This window comes from Electrophorus electricus, chromosome 22 (genome assembly GCF_041902795.1).
Source record: "Electrophorus electricus isolate QZ-2024a chromosome 22, ASM4190279v1, whole genome shotgun sequence".
Lineage (NCBI taxonomy): Eukaryota > Metazoa > Chordata > Actinopteri > Gymnotiformes > Gymnotidae > Electrophorus > Electrophorus electricus.
The window spans coordinates 8,301,358-8,319,955 of NC_137518.1; the positions used below are offsets into that span (position 1 = coordinate 8,301,358).

General features: G+C 40.8%; 1 protein-coding gene across 8 annotated transcripts in view; it reads right to left on the reverse strand.

Annotated features, from left to right (window-relative positions):
- Positions 1–18,598, reverse strand: part of flnba (filamin B a) — a 55,677-nt gene that overhangs the window by 29,187 nt on the left and 7,892 nt on the right. For 7 of the 8 annotated variants that reach the window (XM_081705082.1, XM_081705081.1, XM_027001937.3 and 4 more), the window contains exons 2-12: positions 11,654–11,902; positions 11,411–11,508; positions 10,556–10,703; positions 9,238–9,431; positions 8,974–9,136; positions 8,469–8,669; positions 4,237–4,374; positions 3,522–3,645; positions 1,905–2,041; positions 1,556–1,749; positions 1,343–1,456 (exon numbers count right to left, since the gene is read on the reverse strand). In XM_081705082.1, the coding sequence (XP_081561208.1) occupies positions 1,343–1,456; positions 1,556–1,749; positions 1,905–2,041; positions 3,522–3,645; positions 4,237–4,374; positions 8,469–8,669; positions 8,974–9,136; positions 9,238–9,431; positions 10,556–10,703; positions 11,411–11,508; positions 11,654–11,902 (1,760 nt within the window). Of the gene's footprint in view, positions 1–1,342; positions 1,457–1,555; positions 1,750–1,904; positions 2,042–3,521; positions 3,646–4,236; positions 4,375–8,468; positions 8,670–8,973; positions 9,137–9,237; positions 9,432–10,555; positions 10,704–11,345; positions 11,509–11,653; positions 11,903–18,598 lie in introns of those variants that run through there. The other variant, XM_081705083.1, reaches the window with a different exon arrangement.

Here is an 18,598-nt window from a genome sequence, read left to right on the forward strand (position 1 = left end):
TTTCCTGGTTTATATCTTATTTAGCTGATCATTACTAGTTTAGCATCAGGTCAGCAAATCAAATGGAAACCTTTCAGCATACATCAAGTTTAACTATGGTGTCCCACAAGGATCTGTTCTAGGGCCCTTGCTTTTTTCTTTATATATGCTAAGTCTAGGTGAAATCACATATTAACACTGTGCTAGTTCCCACTACTATGACGATGATACCCAGTTATATGTCTCAGCCAAACCAGAGGACAAATCCCATCTCCCAATCACACCTTCTTTAACAATTAAGCTCTTGGGCGTAATAATGGATCCCAGTCTCTCAATCGAAGCTCATGTAAATGTTTCTAGGATAGCCTTTCTCCACCTTTGGAACATTGCAAAGATTAGAATCATACCCACTTCACATGATGCAGAAAAGCTAGTCCATGCATTTATTACTTCAAGATTGGACTACTTTAATGCCTTACTATCTGGCTGTACCTAAACAAGTGCCTAAAAAAGCTTGCCTAAACAATCTCCAGCTAGTTCAAAATGCAGCAGCCAGAGTTCTTACCAGAACAAGAAAAAGTTAGATCACGTTTATTATAAAATACTTCTAATGACCCAAAAGCACTGAATGGTCTTGCCCCCAGTATCATGGCAAACTCCTTGTGCATCATGACCTGCCACATCTGCTTAGATCAAAAAGAGCAGGCTCTTTACTAGTACCAAGAAAAGAAAATCTACTGCAGGGGCAGAGCCTCTTTCTATAAAGCTCCCACACTAAGGAGCAACCTTCCTGTCAATGTTCGAGACTCAGAGTGTCCATATTTAAGGCTGATGGTAGTCATGTATTTTATTAACTACTTTCCATCTTAGGTAAAGGTGTAGATTTGGGTGTCCATGGGCACTGGGATGGCAAACTGGGATGTTTTGATGCCAGCACTAATGTAATGTATTCTCTCTTTCTGCTGAGGTACACACATACATCATTGAACCCAGTCTGGAAAATCTGAATATACCTTTACTGCTTATTCTTAATTTTTATAAAGAGGAGGATATGGGGATACGCCCCCCCATTTCTTTCTCTTGCTGTCTGGCATTTTTCCTTGCCACTGTCGCCCCTTGTCTCTCACTGGGGGCTTGGACTCCGACATGTGTAAAGCTGCGTTGAGACAATGGCTGTTGTAAAAAGTGCTACAAAAATTTATTTGACTTTGACCATTAAAAGCACAGAAAAAAAAAAGAAAGAAAGAAAGCCTTCAACTACAAATGTATACAAAAACTACTTGTAAAGGTTGATTCATGGCAATTAAAGGCAAATCTGCAACTTTAAGACCAGATTGATTTTGAATATCAATCTTGAGCTTACCTGTGCAATGATTTTCATGGGACCATTTCCTGCATCTTTAGCCTCGACTGTGAACTGAGTGGGCTTGTTGATAACACATCCAGTCTTCTCCAGACCTGGTCCATAGGCTTTAACCTAAACCAAATTACAGATACAACTGTCAGACTACCATCTGAACCCCAGTCCTGCTCACAGGAAGCTGGCCTCAGTCTTGAGTGTCAAGGGTACCTGTACCTCGTTGGGATTGCTGGCTTTGTTGTCTGGGACAATGTAGGACATGAACGGACTATCCTCGATGTCCTCGTCATCGCACATGATGTGTACGGCATATTCCCCGGGCTCTGTAGGCCAGTACTTTACATCACAAGAGCCGTCATTCTGGTCCACACACTCAATCCGGGCCTGTGATGGGCCCTCAATGGCAAAGCCTGTAAGATGCAAAAAATATGCAATTGGTGAGACAGCAGGTCATAAAGCTTTAACATTAATGGAATTTTATCCTGAAGACCATTCAGAGAAGAATACCAATTAAAATCTCTCTGAATGTCACGGACGTGATTGCTAAAAGATGCCATGAACCCACCAAGCACTCCAACATCCGTGCCGATAGACTCAGCCACAAAGTCAGCAGACTTGCCCACGATTCCGCCCTCCAATCCTGGGCCCCATGCTTGGACCTTCTGTGGCCCTGCCTCTGGGCCAACAAGAACCTCAAAGGGACTGCCATGACAATACAGAGCATAGAGCCAAGAGACATCACATACCAATTATTGCATATGTGTGTGTGCACTTGTAAAAGCTGATGTGTGCGCAAAGCGTCCTTGAGTCTGAAAAAGGTGCTATATAAATGTAAATAATAATCCTCCAGACCACAACCAGTTGATCTCATGCATGGCACTATCCACTGACTAATGGCATATAATGAAGTGTTTGTGTGACTGCCAGTTCCTACAGCATGACTCACTCACCATTTCAGAATACATTATACAATAAATTCTACAATATACAATAAATTCTCTGCAATGGACTGTATCCAGAAGTCTGGTGGAGAAGCCCTCAATGGAGGCTGTGAAAACAGGGTAAATGTTTAACAGAATAAATGATAGATGCCTGTGTGAGTGAGTGAGAGAGAAAGTGAGGCAGTTGTGGTAACAGCTCCCTGTCTCATTCTCTCAGTGAAGCATTTCAACAGGTCTTGTGGGGCACTCTGCTGGCCATGAGCTCACCAAATGCCATCAGTATAAAAGAACCCCTGGCTAATTGCGTAAATGCCAGGCTACTCAAGTGGTTACAAGTCCCATCCACATGGTTACAAGTATTCTTTTTGCTGAAGCTATGGAAACCATACCATCTGATGAACATGCTTCATTTGTTAGAGAGGACAAAAATAGTATAGAAAATATGCATGTCCTTATGCCATAAAAGCAGCTTCTCATTTCTAAAATAGACAATAATTGTTGGAAAATGAACTAATGGACCATCCCAAACAGAGGGCAAGTGGCCTCATCATATAAAATTAAACCACATGCCCATGACAGCTCACATTTATTAGGATGGCTCACCAGTCCTAATAAATGTGAAAGACAGTTTTGCACACAAAGGGCTTTCTATGTGGAAGTTCACTGTTGTCTTGTTGCACTAGACTCACCCCATTCACTCACTCACTCTCTCTCTCACACACACACACACACACACACACACACACGACGACGCAATGTCACTACTCCCCAGATTTCATATGACTGAGCAGTACACTGAATGGATAAAGATGGTAAATAGCAAATATATCCAACTTGTAACCTGATCTAACTAGTAGGACTCCCAACATTGGTTTATGTGGTATATTTAACAACTTCACCTCTACAAGTGTTTTGTTTAACTCAGATCCTGAGGACATGTTCCAAAGTCTGCTCCAACTTAACCAGATGCACCCAAAAGTAGATCACACTGTTTATATACGAGTATGTCTTCATACCAAAACCCTAAATCCTAACCAACTCAGACAAGACCCCGAAAAACAGCATATGGACCTGCTAGACTGCATAATCTAAGAAAAGGGGCTTTCACAAATGTACTATACTGATTAGACAGCAAACAGGAGTTTGGCAGGAACATCATGTTTTAAAAAAGATTTCATATTCTCTAATTAGGCTACTAGTTAAAAGGATTGTAAGGATACAAAGAAGTTATAGAAATGCACCTCTTGGGAATATGCTGGCCATCCCATGTGATGACTACAGTGTGCTTGCCGTGCATTTTAGGGTAGTACTCATAGGCATACATGCCATCCATCGACTCCTTCAGCTTCACTGGCTCCTCCATGCCTTCAGAGAGAAAAACAAAAACAAAAATGCACACACTACTGTAACCTTGACCATGAAATGGAGCTATCTGGAATACTGTGCAGCATGCCTCCTATTCTCTGCACTGTGTACAATAGGCCTACTCTGACGAACAGTAGATCAACAATTACAGTACAGATGGTGTAGGAAAAATATCCGTGAAACATGGAGTCTTAGTCTGTGCTCTGCTATGACACAGGCAGCTCACTAATCATAGTAAGAAGAGCCTGGCACAAAGTCTGCTTTTTCAGTTACAGTAATACCATCTGAGCCTCAGAGGCTGGTATGGCATAGGAAGCCTCCACCCTGGCCCGCTCTCCCATAGATTGATATTTTACTGCTACATTTTCCAAGTCACCTTGTGAACTCCAATCAAGCAAAGTGGAGCAGCCATGGGAGTTCAGTGAGCCCACACAGGCTCTCAAAGGTCACAATATGTCAGTTTGAAAATCAAAAAGAGGGAAGTTACAGCATTAAAGTAAAGGCAGGATGAGGCAGTGGAAGGAGAGCGAGCAAGAGAGCGAGCGCACACATGAGAAAGATTCCAGAGTGAAAGATGAATGAGTTACTCACTGGGACCTTTGACTATGACCTTTAGTTTGCCACTTCCTGCGCTCTGGGTGTCCACTTTGAAATTGGCCACCTGATGCACGCGCACTCCTCTGGGCTGCAGGCCTCTGCCAGTCGCATGGCAAGCACCAGGAGCAGATGCTGAAACACACACGATGTGTCATCTTAATGCCTGAACAATTTGTCTTGCTCAATTTTATGCTCTGAATGCATGTTATAAATAAGAGAAGAGTCACACAAGTGCTTCCTCAAAAGAGCTCAACAGGCCTATGGCATGCCTGGGTAACAGGCCACTGGGATGACGAGCACTCCACCTGCACTGCTCTGCTCCACTCTCCCTCAGCTCTCATTAGGCCAGAGTAAAAATAACAGGACTGCAGGCAGGTTAGAGTCAGTCCCAAGATGCACATCAATGCATAAATATATGCATCATTATGGTCAAGAACATAACTACACTCAACATGAAGCTATAAATCGAGTTCTTAAATGTGTAATCAATAACTTGGACTAACTGTTCACTTACAAATAGTAGTCAAACTCAACTATATACAAGAATCCATATAGTAGCTATAGCAAGTTTCTGAGTTAGCCTGGAAAATATCCAGAGATAATGCTGTTTCTGAACAAAATGGGGCCAAATGTATTAGCTCAAAAATGTTTAAAATGACAAAAAAAAAACACTTTTCCTTTGAGCTCAGTTGGACATTCATTAAGCGCATGCTTTCAGTTCCTGAGGTAATGCTCACCAAACCATGCCCACCACAAAAGCTCCAAAGAACAAGGGGAATAAGGATCATCAAGCCAGCTGTGGGTTGTGTTCTCTGTGGGCTTGGCACTCTTGGCAAAGCACAGCTCACACCAATTATTCATTCATTGTTATTTTTATTTTTTAAAGCATTATAGCCAAAAAAAAAAAAAAAAGAAAAAGAAAAAAAGTTGGTTTTAATGGCCTGGAAAAATGTTACCACAGTGAAAAGCAAGAGTCTAAAAATCAAGAGTCACCTAGACACATGTTTGCTGAAAAACATGGGTACCAACTAGAAAAAAAAAAAAAAAAAAGCTTCAGGAGCTGAGGAGCAAGAATACCTCTGCCACATACATTACTAGCCAAAAAAAAAAAACCACACCAGAGAGCACCCCCCCACCCCCACCAAAACCTGATTTTTTACTTTTTCAAAAATGATGAAATAGTTGAACTTTCCTGAGTTTTTGCCTCTGGTCCACATATCACCTTATGCACAACCAAAGGTTGAGGTCACTCCTTTTTAAACCATGGCTTTCCAAAGATCAAACTGACTGTATTCACAAGTGAATAGCATCTCAGCTAAAAAAAATTCTGACTGCAGTTTGTGCATACACAGTGCAGAGGTAGCCCAGGGCTTAAGGCACTTGACTTGTAATCGGAAAGTTGCTAGTTCAAGCCCCACCAATCCCAAGTTGCCACCGTTAGGCCCCAGAGCATCTAACTTCATATACGTTCAAAAGAAACCTTACTTTACTTCTAAACTCATTTAAACTGCCCTTGAACAAAGACTGCTTGAAGAACTAAGGGCCAGGTAACAAAAGAAAGCCAAGAGCACCTTTAAAAAAAAAAAAAGGGGGGGGGGGGTTAGAGGAGATACTCAAAAGTTTGAGAAACACTCTGCTGAATACTGCTCATGAGTCAGGAGAAGCCTTTAGTCAGAATCACAGGAACTTCAAACTGGCAGGTAACTGTGGTGTTCCCAGTATGCAATGCTTAATACCCAACAACGGTTGTCCAATGAAGGACAACCTATGAACTGTTGACAGGTTCACAGGCACTCAAAGCTCGCTGATGTGCATAGGCAGCAAAAGGCTAGCCCACTGGGTCTGATCCCACAGGAAAGCTAACGTAGCATAAATTACTGAAAAAGTTAATCCTCACTATGACAGAACTGTGTCAAATTACAGCAAATTGCAGCTTGCTACATAAGGGTCTGGAAGCTACAGATTGGTCAGAGTGCTCATGCTGACTACTGTAGGTGCTTTCAGCAAAGGACAATGGGGAAATGAGCATCAAAACCGGAAAATAGCAAAATGGAAGACGGTGGCCTTGTCTAATGAATCATGTTTTTTCACGTCATGCGTATAGCCACCTGCATGTACGTCAGTTACTCAGGGAAAAGATGGCATCTGAATGCACTATAGGAAGGTGGCAAAGCAGCAGAGGCAATGCGATGTTCCAGCCAGTAGTCTGCTGGGAAACTTTGGGTCCTGGCATTCCTCTAGCATGATTGAGGACCCCACAGAAATCAACTCATCTTCATACCTGTCTTTATCAAAATATAAACATTTTATAATGACAATTATAAAAATAATGAATACATATTATGAAGAATATCACAGATTCCTGTAGCTTTGCAATGAGCTTTACAGTGCAAGACTACGTTGTACATTGTAAGACTAAAAGTCTTCTCCACTAGAGAAACTAATCACACGAAAAGTGTGGAAGAATATTTTGCAACAGTTGTGCTGTGAACCATTTCCCCAAGCAGATTTATCTGATGAATGTGAATGCATTCATGCTGAAGGAGTGTACAAAGAGAACTCAATCAGTACTCAGTGATGCAATCGTATCCTTATCAGTATAATTTTGGACTTAACTGTTTTCATTTGAAAGGTCTCACATTCATCACGAGTACTAGGATAAACTTTAGCTGTAGGCGTGTATCTGTTTAACTAGGTTGCTTACGTCAGCACCCTGAGCAGTATAAGTAGAAGGCAATTTACTGTTCTGTAGAAAGCTATGCCAAAACAATATGTAGTAGCGGTGCTTTGAAATTAGCCTTTTTGGCTTAAGAGTCTATCCATTGCTTTAAACCTCGTCTGCTAGCTAGCCGCAGTTTGATAGGTAACCGAACCTTCCATGTAGGCCAATACCACCCAGAGAAACACAAGTTAGGTTAATTTAGCAAGCTAGCCATCACCGTGTATTCTCCAGATATTTTAATTCAGACAAGATGTAAACTTCCCGAGAAGTATCTACTTTTTGTGACAAGACTGCATATTACATATAGCACTGTTTACAATGACAGACTAACACTTGAAAGGCTAAAAATAATGGCCATCCTGGTTTGTCCAACATAAGACAAACTGAAGCAAAAAAAAAAACCAAAAAAAAAAAAAAACCAAACAACCAACCAGCATTAGCAAAATAACAGTTCAGTTGTTTTAGCTAGTTAGCTGGCTATTACAAGGGTAACATTAAACTACACTCCTTGAGGTTAGAGCTGTCAGCATCTCTGAAAAGCCACACCAAATGTTTCTCATGCTCGATTTGCTCTCCCTTTCAGCCTGCCAGCTCTTTTCAGTTCTGCCTTTCTTTGCTTCGACAATGAGGGAAGCTACAAAGGCTTAAAGTATTTGAAAGATCTCCTTCTGTACAGCGCTTAAAGTTGGTGAATAGATCAGCCACACCCCCACTAACATTACTCAGGCAACCAGCCAATAGAGCCAGAATCTTTTTGAGATGGGATACATGACATTATTAGACATAAAACTCTTTTTTTTGAGTCCAAGTAGGCAGCTTGTGTGCACCTTCCATTGCTATTACCAAATATAAGCGTTTTATCTTTATTCAAAGTGCTGTGGGGAGGAAAACAGTCTACATCATGTTGTTGGCCACAAATGAATAAGAGGTTTTTTTTGTTTGCTTGTTTTTTAAAAAGGTAAATTAATGGGGGAAAAAAAAAGTTGCCATTAAATTAACTGACACACATTATTACAAAAATAAACCACATGAACGTACGCCATGTTAAATTCTTCCTCCTACAAAACTACCGCCTCACTTGCACTTGATGGCAGTGTCATTACGTACTACACAGCACTAAAAATAACCCCAAAATGTTAAAATTCTCTCAAAGGGGAGGACTGTGTGACTGCAATTCTGAAAATAACCAACAGAGGCATACTTGTAAGGAGTTGATGGTGAGGGTCTGAAAGATATGCAGATGGATACTACTGGATCAGTCACTACACATACTAAACAACTGGAGCTAAGCCCTCCACGATTTATTACCCACAGTTAGAAAGGGGTGTGTGTATAATTTTACAAATATTTAAAAAAAAAAAAAAAAAAAAAAAAAAGGAGGAGGATATTGCTCTTATTCATTCCACTGGGATCCCCAAGTTCTCCCAAGTATTCCCCCTCTAGATAATTTGCAGAATAACAAGCAAGATGATGCACACAAGCAGTTAATAGACAAGCCTGGTACCTGGGCCAACTGTGATGGTGTAGGGGCTCTTAGGAATGGGGGTGCCCCCAAATGTGATGTTGATGGTGTGGGCTCCAGCCTGGACAGGTTTGTAGGTACAGCAGAACACACCGTCACCCTTGTCCTCCATGAGAGCCTCCAGTGTGTTCTTATTGCCCTGGGGGTCTTTAATCACTGCAGTCACATCACCCACACCAGCTCCTATTGCAGACACAAAAAGAAGAGCTAGAGAGTTTAAAAGGTACAGAGGACAAACACCGTTGTTTTCAATAAAGGCACTCAACTTTGAATGCTTAACTTACCAAAGAAAACTTATTACAAAGCTGGTTACAAAAATCTAAATATGACAAAGCAAAGTAACAAAAAGGCAGAATACATGAAATGAAAATTAGAAAAAAGTTAAAATCAACAGCACAGAATATATATAGATGCACTGCCTTGCATCATTATACATACATACACACACAAATTAATTAATTTATTTATTTATGACAACCCATCAGACCTGCTGTGTAGATGTCAAAGTAGGTGGGTTTGTTTGCAATGTTGCCGAAGGGCTCCAAGCCTGGGCCTTTGGCTATAACCTTGGAGGGGTCTCCCTGAGCTTTGTCTACATTCACCTCAAAGGGACTCTTTGGAATTTCCTGGCCAGCAAACAGCACAGTCACCTGAAGAGTGGACACAAGAGCCAGATCTCAATCTCAGTCCACATCTAAACAAGCAAACAGATTTCACATAGCAGGCTACATCAAGGTTTCCCTAAACTTGCCTTGTGAGGTCCCATCACTTGAGGAACATATGTCACACTGTAAGTCTTTTTTCCCTCATTGGGCACAGCTTTCACCTCCTCCCTTCTGCCATCAGGGTCCTCAATGTAGACAGTGACCTGCCCCTGTCCAGCACTGAAGGTGTCCACTGTGAACACAGCTGGGCACATCACCCTGTTGCCCACTGGCTCAATGCCTGTCAACATGCAGATATTAAAACACATCAGCCTAGGTAAACCCACAATATATACCCTCACAGCAATAAATTAAACCATTTGCTCTAAAGCATATTGCCTGGAGAAGTTCATTTCACTGCCCATGATGAAATAACAGTCAGAAAGACTATCCATTGATGCTGGAAAAACACAGCTGTATATCCTGTGTAGTTAAACATTAAGCACCACATGTGGACTAAAGGGACTGTTGTGGGTAATGACCAAGGATTTCCTTGAATTGTATTACTCTGGGCCATTAATTTCTGAAATCATGCTGCTTGCTTGTTCTGAGAAAAATGTTAAAGGCTATAGAAAGGGTTGAGCAAGTCATTTGGGTTTCCTCACAAGGGTCATAAAATATGATCCATATAAACTGATTTTATATATATATGGGAATTAACTTACAGTGGGATGTATACAAGTATTACATAAATAAGGTTAAATAGATACAATTCTAGCATTAGCATGAAAGCCTTCATGGTCAGGGCACATGTTCTACACATATAGGATACTTGTAATTGATACTGGAGCATCAGTCCAAGTCCCTACATTTCAAGTAAAACACTTTCTTCACAGATTCACTTTTGGAGAAAACTAGACTCTTATGAGAATATGTCAAAAACAATTCTAACATATTAAGGCAGTGAAGAAGGTGGTTAAACATATGGTTATCCTGCTAAACTGCCCCCCACACACAAACACAAACACCTCCACACAAATGTAATTTGTATATTTCAAAATCTACTTTCCTGCTATTTATACCAGCTTACTATGTCAAAATATGACTACAGTCCATGTCATGCACTTGTCTATTCATGTAAAATTTCACATCAGGGTGTGAAGGAACACAATTTCATTGAGCTACAGTCTGCATGACAAAGTTCACTTTGAAAGTAAAAAAAAAAAGTAAAAAAACCCAAATTATGCCCCCTTCCAACAAACACACTATAATGGCATATCTAGTAGCAATTTGGTAAAGTTCTAGCAGAATACTGATAAGATTAATGACCTAAAAGATTCTACAAGAAATACAAATCTGAAGTACACCCACAGCTTTAGCAATGGCTTTGTTCATGTAACATCTTGGGTTCAAATGTGTTCTTACCTGAGCCATAAGCCCGGGCCTTTTTGGGATTCAGCTTGGGTTTAAGGGGGGCACCAGGTTTCAGTTTGGCTTTGGGGAACTGTGACAAGTATGTCATAACGGACTGCTCATCCACACTTGGGTCAATGATCTCTTCAGGTGCAATCACCTGGAGACAGATGCTGAAAGTGAGTGTTTAGCACTGTTAACATAAGAAATGTTAAATGCAAGTACAAAGTTACAAGGCATAAGTATGTAACTATGTACAATCCATCACCTGGAAACTAATGAGAGATGCACTGTGATTTCTCTGTGCCATAACATATTTGCATAAACAAGTAAGACGTCCACAAAACTAAAGCATTTCACAGTCAAATGTTACGAAAGACAAATGCACAAGACAATCTTTGGTCACATCTTTTAAACATCAATTACCTCTCTCACCATTATATGCCATCTGAATACCCTTGATAAATAGCATGAACAAAAGATAAACAAATGTTTTAAAAAGCATTGTGTAAAGTCCACTCAAAGGGTGTGTCTTTAGCTAATTTGACCCTCCCACCTTCCTGTTTGCAGAGGTGTGACTGGGGTGTGAACATTTGTAGCTCATTAATTGAAATTGACTGCCTCCTCTTAAGCAAATACAATGGTCAATGCAAATAAACAGAATGCCAGTACTGCACTGCACCACAAATGAGAAGCGCATTAACTTAACATGTTCATACAAATGGTTGTTTCTTGATCTGACAAGGTTTGTTTGGTCAAAGATTACATTGACCACATTATCCACAACAGGCGTTTCACTCACCTGAGAGTTTTTGCCATCTCTACAAATATAGAAAATGGAACCTAGGTTTAAAAAGGTGTCATAACCTGTGGGACTCCAAGCCAGTTATCAGCCAGTTGCATGGCTTCTGTGGCATTTTCTACTGGTTTCACGGCATCCCAGGTCTCCCAGTCAGGACACAAGCCTAACACACACAAAAAAAACCTCTCAGATGACCAACCAAACTAGAAAAAAACTTCAGAGTTTGGTGGTGATTTATCAAAATGTAAACACATTAATTCTCCACATGCAGGGAACTCTCAGAATTAACCAAAACAATCAGCTCTCACCTGGTGCACAGCTGTCCACCAGAGCTCCTAAGGCCCGGCCGTCTCTCCAGTCTTCGCTGAAGTTGGTGATGGGCAGGTCTGGCACTTTGTTCTGAATCCAACCCAGCAGCCGCTGCTTGGGGGTGGCCTTCTTTGCGTCCACCTCCTCTCCGTCCTCCCACACAGGCATGGAGATGGAATAGTGCAGGATGAGTGTCCATACCAGGCCCAGGATCAGCTTCAGGTTTCCATCCACAATGGCTTTGCTGTCTGCAAAGCAGAGATAAGCAGACCAGCAGGGACGCATGGATTAAATAGGTTGTCATTTTAACTGTTGAATTATAAGAGAAGACTAGGAACACTGCATTTACACTTATTACATCAAAGGTTAGCAAAAACAAGACCTGGCAGCATTGATGGTTAAACTTCAGAACCATTTCTGGTAAATACAATGAATTAAATTAACCAAAAAGTCTATGAATGGGTCATATTTCTACTGAACAGGATGGCCTAGTGCTCAACATGATCTCAAAATATCTAGTCAGGCCTTCAAATGTCAGCGACAGTAGACATTAGATACCCCACATTAATAGAAAATGAAGGAAACTCCCATTTAGTAGTAAAATTTATTTCTAGTAAAGGGTTTATTGCACTTGAGGAAAAAAGTTCCTGCTTGTGACAAAGGAAGTATACAATGAGAAAGTAAAGCAATTAACATTCTAGATGTTACTGTTAAAATTAGTATTCCTCAACCAGATGGGAAAGAGCACACGCTGAGCATTTCACCCATAGACAAACTGGCCATTCCTCTTTTAAGGCTCTCTTGGTTGACCTTGAGAGAAAAACCCGTCTTACAACCAGCCATTCCCAATATCTCCACCTAGATCCACGCGCAAATGCTCCAGTAATTAGCACTCACCATCTTTGTTTAGTACTCAGTCCTCTCTTGCAAACGTCCAGATGCCAAACAAACAATGAGTCCACAAATTGGACCACAGCAGAGGAGAGGCACTGGGCTGCAAGCAGCCTGATGTGGGGGCTCCACTCATGCTTTTGCATAAAAGTCACATGAATGCCAAAGTAGTCAGAAGAGATTATATCGTGTTGGAACTACATTGCCTCTTCTGGTCATGCAGGTGCAAGGAAGTGCATGCAGGGATGATTTAAGGCCTTATTTGGAAAGCATCATAAACTCTTCAATTCATATGAGCTTGTTATTCATCGTAGCTGCAACCACACAATTAAACAAGATACAGAGCAGGTGAATGTGGGTGAAAAGCACAAGGCTGTACAAAATTAACAGGTAACACACCCACGACCACCTGCACACACACATTAGACGGTGTGTCAAACAACTTTGGTTAATTAACCATCACAACCCCCAATTTTTCCTAATTTGAAGGCAAAAGTGCACATTAAGCTCAACAGATAAAACAATAATACAGACATGCATAATTGGCTAACCTGTATTTGATTTATGCAATATCATGTCCACACGGCTGTTACACCAAGTGGCCAGACGGCTCCACTAAGGTAGCAAAGCCAGGCTGGAATGCTTTGGCAGGGATGCAAAGGGCCATGCAGAGTCTGACAGGGGTTGAAGGTCAGACAAGTGCAAGAGCAGTGACCACAGACAAGCATAAATTTGTCTATACACACACTCGGCAGTGCTGAATAAAGGAATCTCCAACAGGAGCTGCCCAGGCGCGAGGGGGGAAATTCATAGCGCTCATCATTGTCGGCTGGTCATGTTTCACTGGCTGTGGAATGGAGGTTGCCATGAGAACCAGGGATGTGTAAAAATGGCAGTAATGAACTCCAGTACACAAAGTGTAAGTGAAAGGCTGACCTTGCAGAAATTGAGAGCAATTAAAACAGGCCTGTTGAACTTTAAAAAATAAATAAATCTACCATGTTATAAAGCACAACTGACAGCTACTGAAGTGGCAGTTGTCTCCTTCTGTACTTCACTTTATTTATTTAGGGGGAAAAATGTCTGAAGGGAACGCTGGGCCTTGCTATGCAGCTTCATATTTCCTAACAATGATTTGACCTTTAACTGCAATGTTAAATCAGACCTCTAAAGGAATTTGGGTTTTGTTTTTTTTTTATTTATTTTTTTAATATGTTAGGAGTTTCACAGTCAAACCAGGGTGTGTCTGAGGGATGGTTACTGTGGTTAAAAGGAGTAAATGCTTTTTTCAACATTCCCAGCATACAACATAACAGGGCTCTTCCACAGAAGACCATGAGAATAAAAATAAATTGTAATGGCAGCCCCTTGTTTGAGAGTTCAGGTAAGGAATTTCAGAGAGGGAAGGAAGCAGAGAGAAGAGTACATCATACAGCATGCCAGAAATTCATCCTCACACTCCACAAAAGATAATGTGAAGCTTCAAGTCAAATTTCTCTAAAGTGATAGCATAGATTGAGGGAGGTGTAGTGGGCAGGCAAGATTTATGTTGCTTGAGTATGAGTATGTTAAGCCTCAGTTTGTACTACCTTGTATTATGATTTTTTTTATTTATTAGCATAGCATAAATCAAAGCTTTATGATACTGTTCCAACATCCTGGGGACAATCATCCAACAGCCAAAGCCTTCCTCTTGTGAAGGATAAATGTCAAATTTCCCCAACATTTATGGGGTTGAAACACTATTTTACGGAAACAAATGTGTGCATTACAGTCCATTTCAAAGATAAGCATGCTACTTTTAACAATGAAAAATGGTGTGGGACAAGAGAAACTGAACAGTTAAGTTAATCTGCTGTGAACACAATTTCTCATACCTAAATTTCATATTCATATATATATATATGAATATGAGAGAGAGAGAGAGAATTGGGATATGGAGGTCATGAGGCCAAACAGACGATGGATTTAAAGAATTAGTAACAATTCAGAAAAAAACAATTTACACCCATGACTGCTTTTCTCTGTGGAGAAGAGAGAAGATTTACTTTTGTTGGACCTTCAAAATCTATTAAACCATTTACACAAAGCATTTTAACAGTCCAAGTGACAGCAAAGAAACATAGGCCTTACAAAATTACAGTTTTGCTCTCCAAAAGTATTTCATATTGAAGTTAAAGGGTTTTGCCATTTTAGGATTTAGATGAGCAGAAAACCGAATTGCTGGAACCTCATCAACCTGGCTACGTTCCCCATGTGTAACAAGACAATAAATTGCTAGTATTTAATGAAATAACCATGGAATACTGAGGATCACACCAACTCCCATAAACACACACACACAAAAAAAACACACATTAGCACTGATGTAATGTTCTAGTCAAGGTGACTAGCCAAAAATATATGTTTATTGTTCATTACAAATTTGCAAATGTACACCACCTGCCCACCTCAGAGGACCAGTCAAAGGTAAACCATCAATTTTACAATGGGCTCCGAGACAAGAAGCCCATCTGGAAACCCATTCCTGCAAGATGACGATGCAGAGTCCTGCAAATGCAAGAAATTCCACCCCATGACAGACTACACACTCACTGACCCCCCACACCCATGGTGAAAAGGAAAACCAAATATCTTTTTAAAAAGCTTGAGTGTTAGAGGAGCATAGTAACTGATGGGACAACTTGTCAGGCGAGTTAAAGCTGGTATCACTGAAACTGTTTAAAAAAAAAAAAAACCCACACAACCCTCAACATACATGACTTCTTGACTTGTGAAGAATAATGCACCATGTTTTTAAAAGCCACCAAACCCTATATTTAGAGGAAGATAAATTTTAGGGGAATTTCAAGCATGCATTTGTTGCCATGGAGACAAACCAAATTCCGGGGGGTGGGTGGAGGGACAGACCGGTTCCTAATCACCAACACAGCTACTTAGGACATCGAAAGCCTTTCCTCAAGGACAAAAGAGTTTCAGTGCCAGAGAGCACACAATTTGGATTTCTACCATCACCTTTAAATTAATTTTGCAAAAATATCCCTTTTATTTTTGCTCAAAATCACTGCTAAGGCCTTGATATTGGCCCTGGGTAAACAATGCATATTACATAAATTGAGAGCACCCCAATGCTCTTTAAAAGGAGACCTTAAAAACCCCCAGTTTAAATGAGTCTCTGAAGTGGGCTGTGAGGGTCACACTTGCAAGAAAGCAATAAGTAATAAATTCAGACTGCAAATTAATGAAAACTTTGCAAGCTAATTCAACTTTACAGGTACAACACAAAGGCTGAAATGGATTTGACCAGTACGAATAACTGCTACTTAATGAATTCAGTCAACCTTTCTTGCAAATGTTCCTACATCCAGTAATGCAGCGCACACAAATTGTTCCTACAAAAAAAAAAGTTACACAAATTAGCACTGAAATATTAAGCAAGATGCAAGGACAAGCTAAATATTTAAGCATAAAACTACTAAGAGAACACCAATGCCTCATTCTACAATGACCAAATTTGTTGGGTGGTCCTGAATGCACATGGAAGTCGTAAACAGGATGCAACTATGATCTTGGACCGACTGTAAAACAAAAGAGGGTAAAAATAATCACAGCTGAGTTTGTCTGTTTGCAAGTGTATGCCAGTTCTCATTTGTTAGACTGACACAGCCTCCATCAGAGCAGAAGAATCTCACACTGTTTAAAAGGTACAAGAAATTTCCAATCTGCATTGACAAATTGCCACACTAAAATTTCCTGGCTGACCAATGTAATCCACAAGCCTGTAAACTAGGAGAGAGACAAGGCCAGTCACTTATTACAGCTCAGAAGAAAAGAAATTGAGGCTTTTGACAGTCCTGGTTATGTGGCAGGCATGTGCTGGCAGGGTGCAAGATCTGTGCCAAAAGCAGCAGGTCACTCCCAACACTGTGTCCCAGATTGAACTTTGTGCAAAGCTAACTATTTTTTTGAGAGCCACCTGCAAACCTCTTGAATTTAGAAGACTTCACCTCCTTAATCTGAATTAGAAAAAGGGCATTAATGAACCATGATAATGCTGCTCATTTCCTGTAGTGTTGCACATTGTCTCATCGCTGATGTCATCACCCAACAGCTGCATTCTTACTAAGATACATAAAGTTATTACTTTTGGTAATTCTGAAAGTGTTAACTGAAAAATGTCTGAAAAAAACTGGGGTTACAATGCTGGATTTGTTAAAGCTCAGGAACCCAGTTAATCTTTTAGACTCAAAATAAGCACAGTTGAATGAGACACTGAACACAGTAATTAATAAAACCTGCCTCTCCCACAAAGTCCTCAGAGACTTTAAAGCATTTTGAAGCCACAGTATCTGCAGGGCCCCTGGTTTTGGCAGCAGCCAATGCTGGTAAGGTCATGGGTGCATCATCCCCCTAAAAGCCCTCCGTTCTTGTACCTCATAGTCTGGACTCCCAGCAGTGACCTCATTGGCAGCCATCTAGGCTAGGCTAGGGAATGTGGGCTTTTACCTTATAGAGGGCATTCTTAGTATACGAGATCAACACCATCCCCTCCATGAGGAAACAATTAGAAACACATCTGAACAAGAGTGTCTCATCATAGACTCCCCATTAACAGACCAGTCAGAATCTAGATTATTCAGGAGGTCTCCATCAAACCAAGGGCAAACTTATTGCAGCTTTGTTCAACTATTGCACCGTCAAATCTTTAATAATGAGGCGACTCGATTCACTAGATGAAAATTAGCAACTTCCGTTCTGATGCCCTGACATTTTAATTTATTTAATTTATTTATTTATTTATTTATTTATATGCGCACAGCAACAAGACCAAATGCATTTTAGCTCGGCTTTTCTATAGGGCTGCAGTGAAAAGTAGGTGCCAACACATGGCCCAAATTAAAAGAAGTTAAAATATAGCTTGCCCATAAGCATTTATTCTACCCACAACAAATTAGTTAGTTATTCAATGCATGCAATCTACTTTTTAATAAAAGTGCAAAGCATAATACCTGTTAACAAATGTTCTGCATAGGTTTAGCATCTTTATCATGGACATTTTTATCATTATGCGAAAGAGACAGACCACAAGTAGAGCATTTTTGCATGCCAACCGAAAATGATTTTACATACACAAGACTAGACTTGTGCACCTCATTGTCCCCAGTGGGCAATGCAGTTGGCCCCAAATCACTTGGACAGTTTACCATTACGCGGATCTGGTTGGCATAGCATTTAGTTCTGGACGGAGAAGATAATGCAACATTTGCCTTATGGAAGCCCTAAAACATGTAATATCCTTAAATTAAGTCATTATACTCCTCCCAGAAACACAACCCACAAGTAAGAGTGGAAGACGTGGAATGGGAAATGAGAACCGACTGGATACAGCTGAATGCGTTCAACACAATTGGTGAAACCTGCCAAACACTGCTACCATGGACCAGTGAAGCTAGGTGTACCAACAGTTTCTCCACAACAACTTTGTGGAGCCAGTGCAAAACAACAGGCAGGCTACAAACTGTATACTTCCCCATTCCCGGCTATGTGGGGCTGTAAATTACCAAATCTTGCTGCCACGCCTATTCAACTCCTGCACCACCACCAATCATTTACAAGATTATTTTGTATATATATTCAAATCAAAAGCCTTTCATCTATGCTGAACTGCAAGGAAGCTCTTTGGAGTGCCTACCCTCAGATCATCATCATCATGCTTTTATTGTTGCATACACTTATTCCAGAAGAATGACCTCACTAATGGTGGAAGTGCAAAAGATGTTCCCACTTAACCAGTGGGAGGTCACCATATGGTTTATGTTGTGGCATAAATCTCAATTACACACATTCACTCTGAGCAGCAGGTTGTTGACGAGGTGGAGGAAGATGGGAGCCACGCATGCAGAGGACTCTGTTGTGGGGATGGTGGCGTCAAGATGTGTGGATTTTTAGGAGCATGCCATCACTTCCCAACACTGGCCAGGGATCACAGGCAGCTGCTTGATTTGGGCAGGGATCCAGAGAGGAGGGCTGGAAGTAATCATGAGGGTTTACAT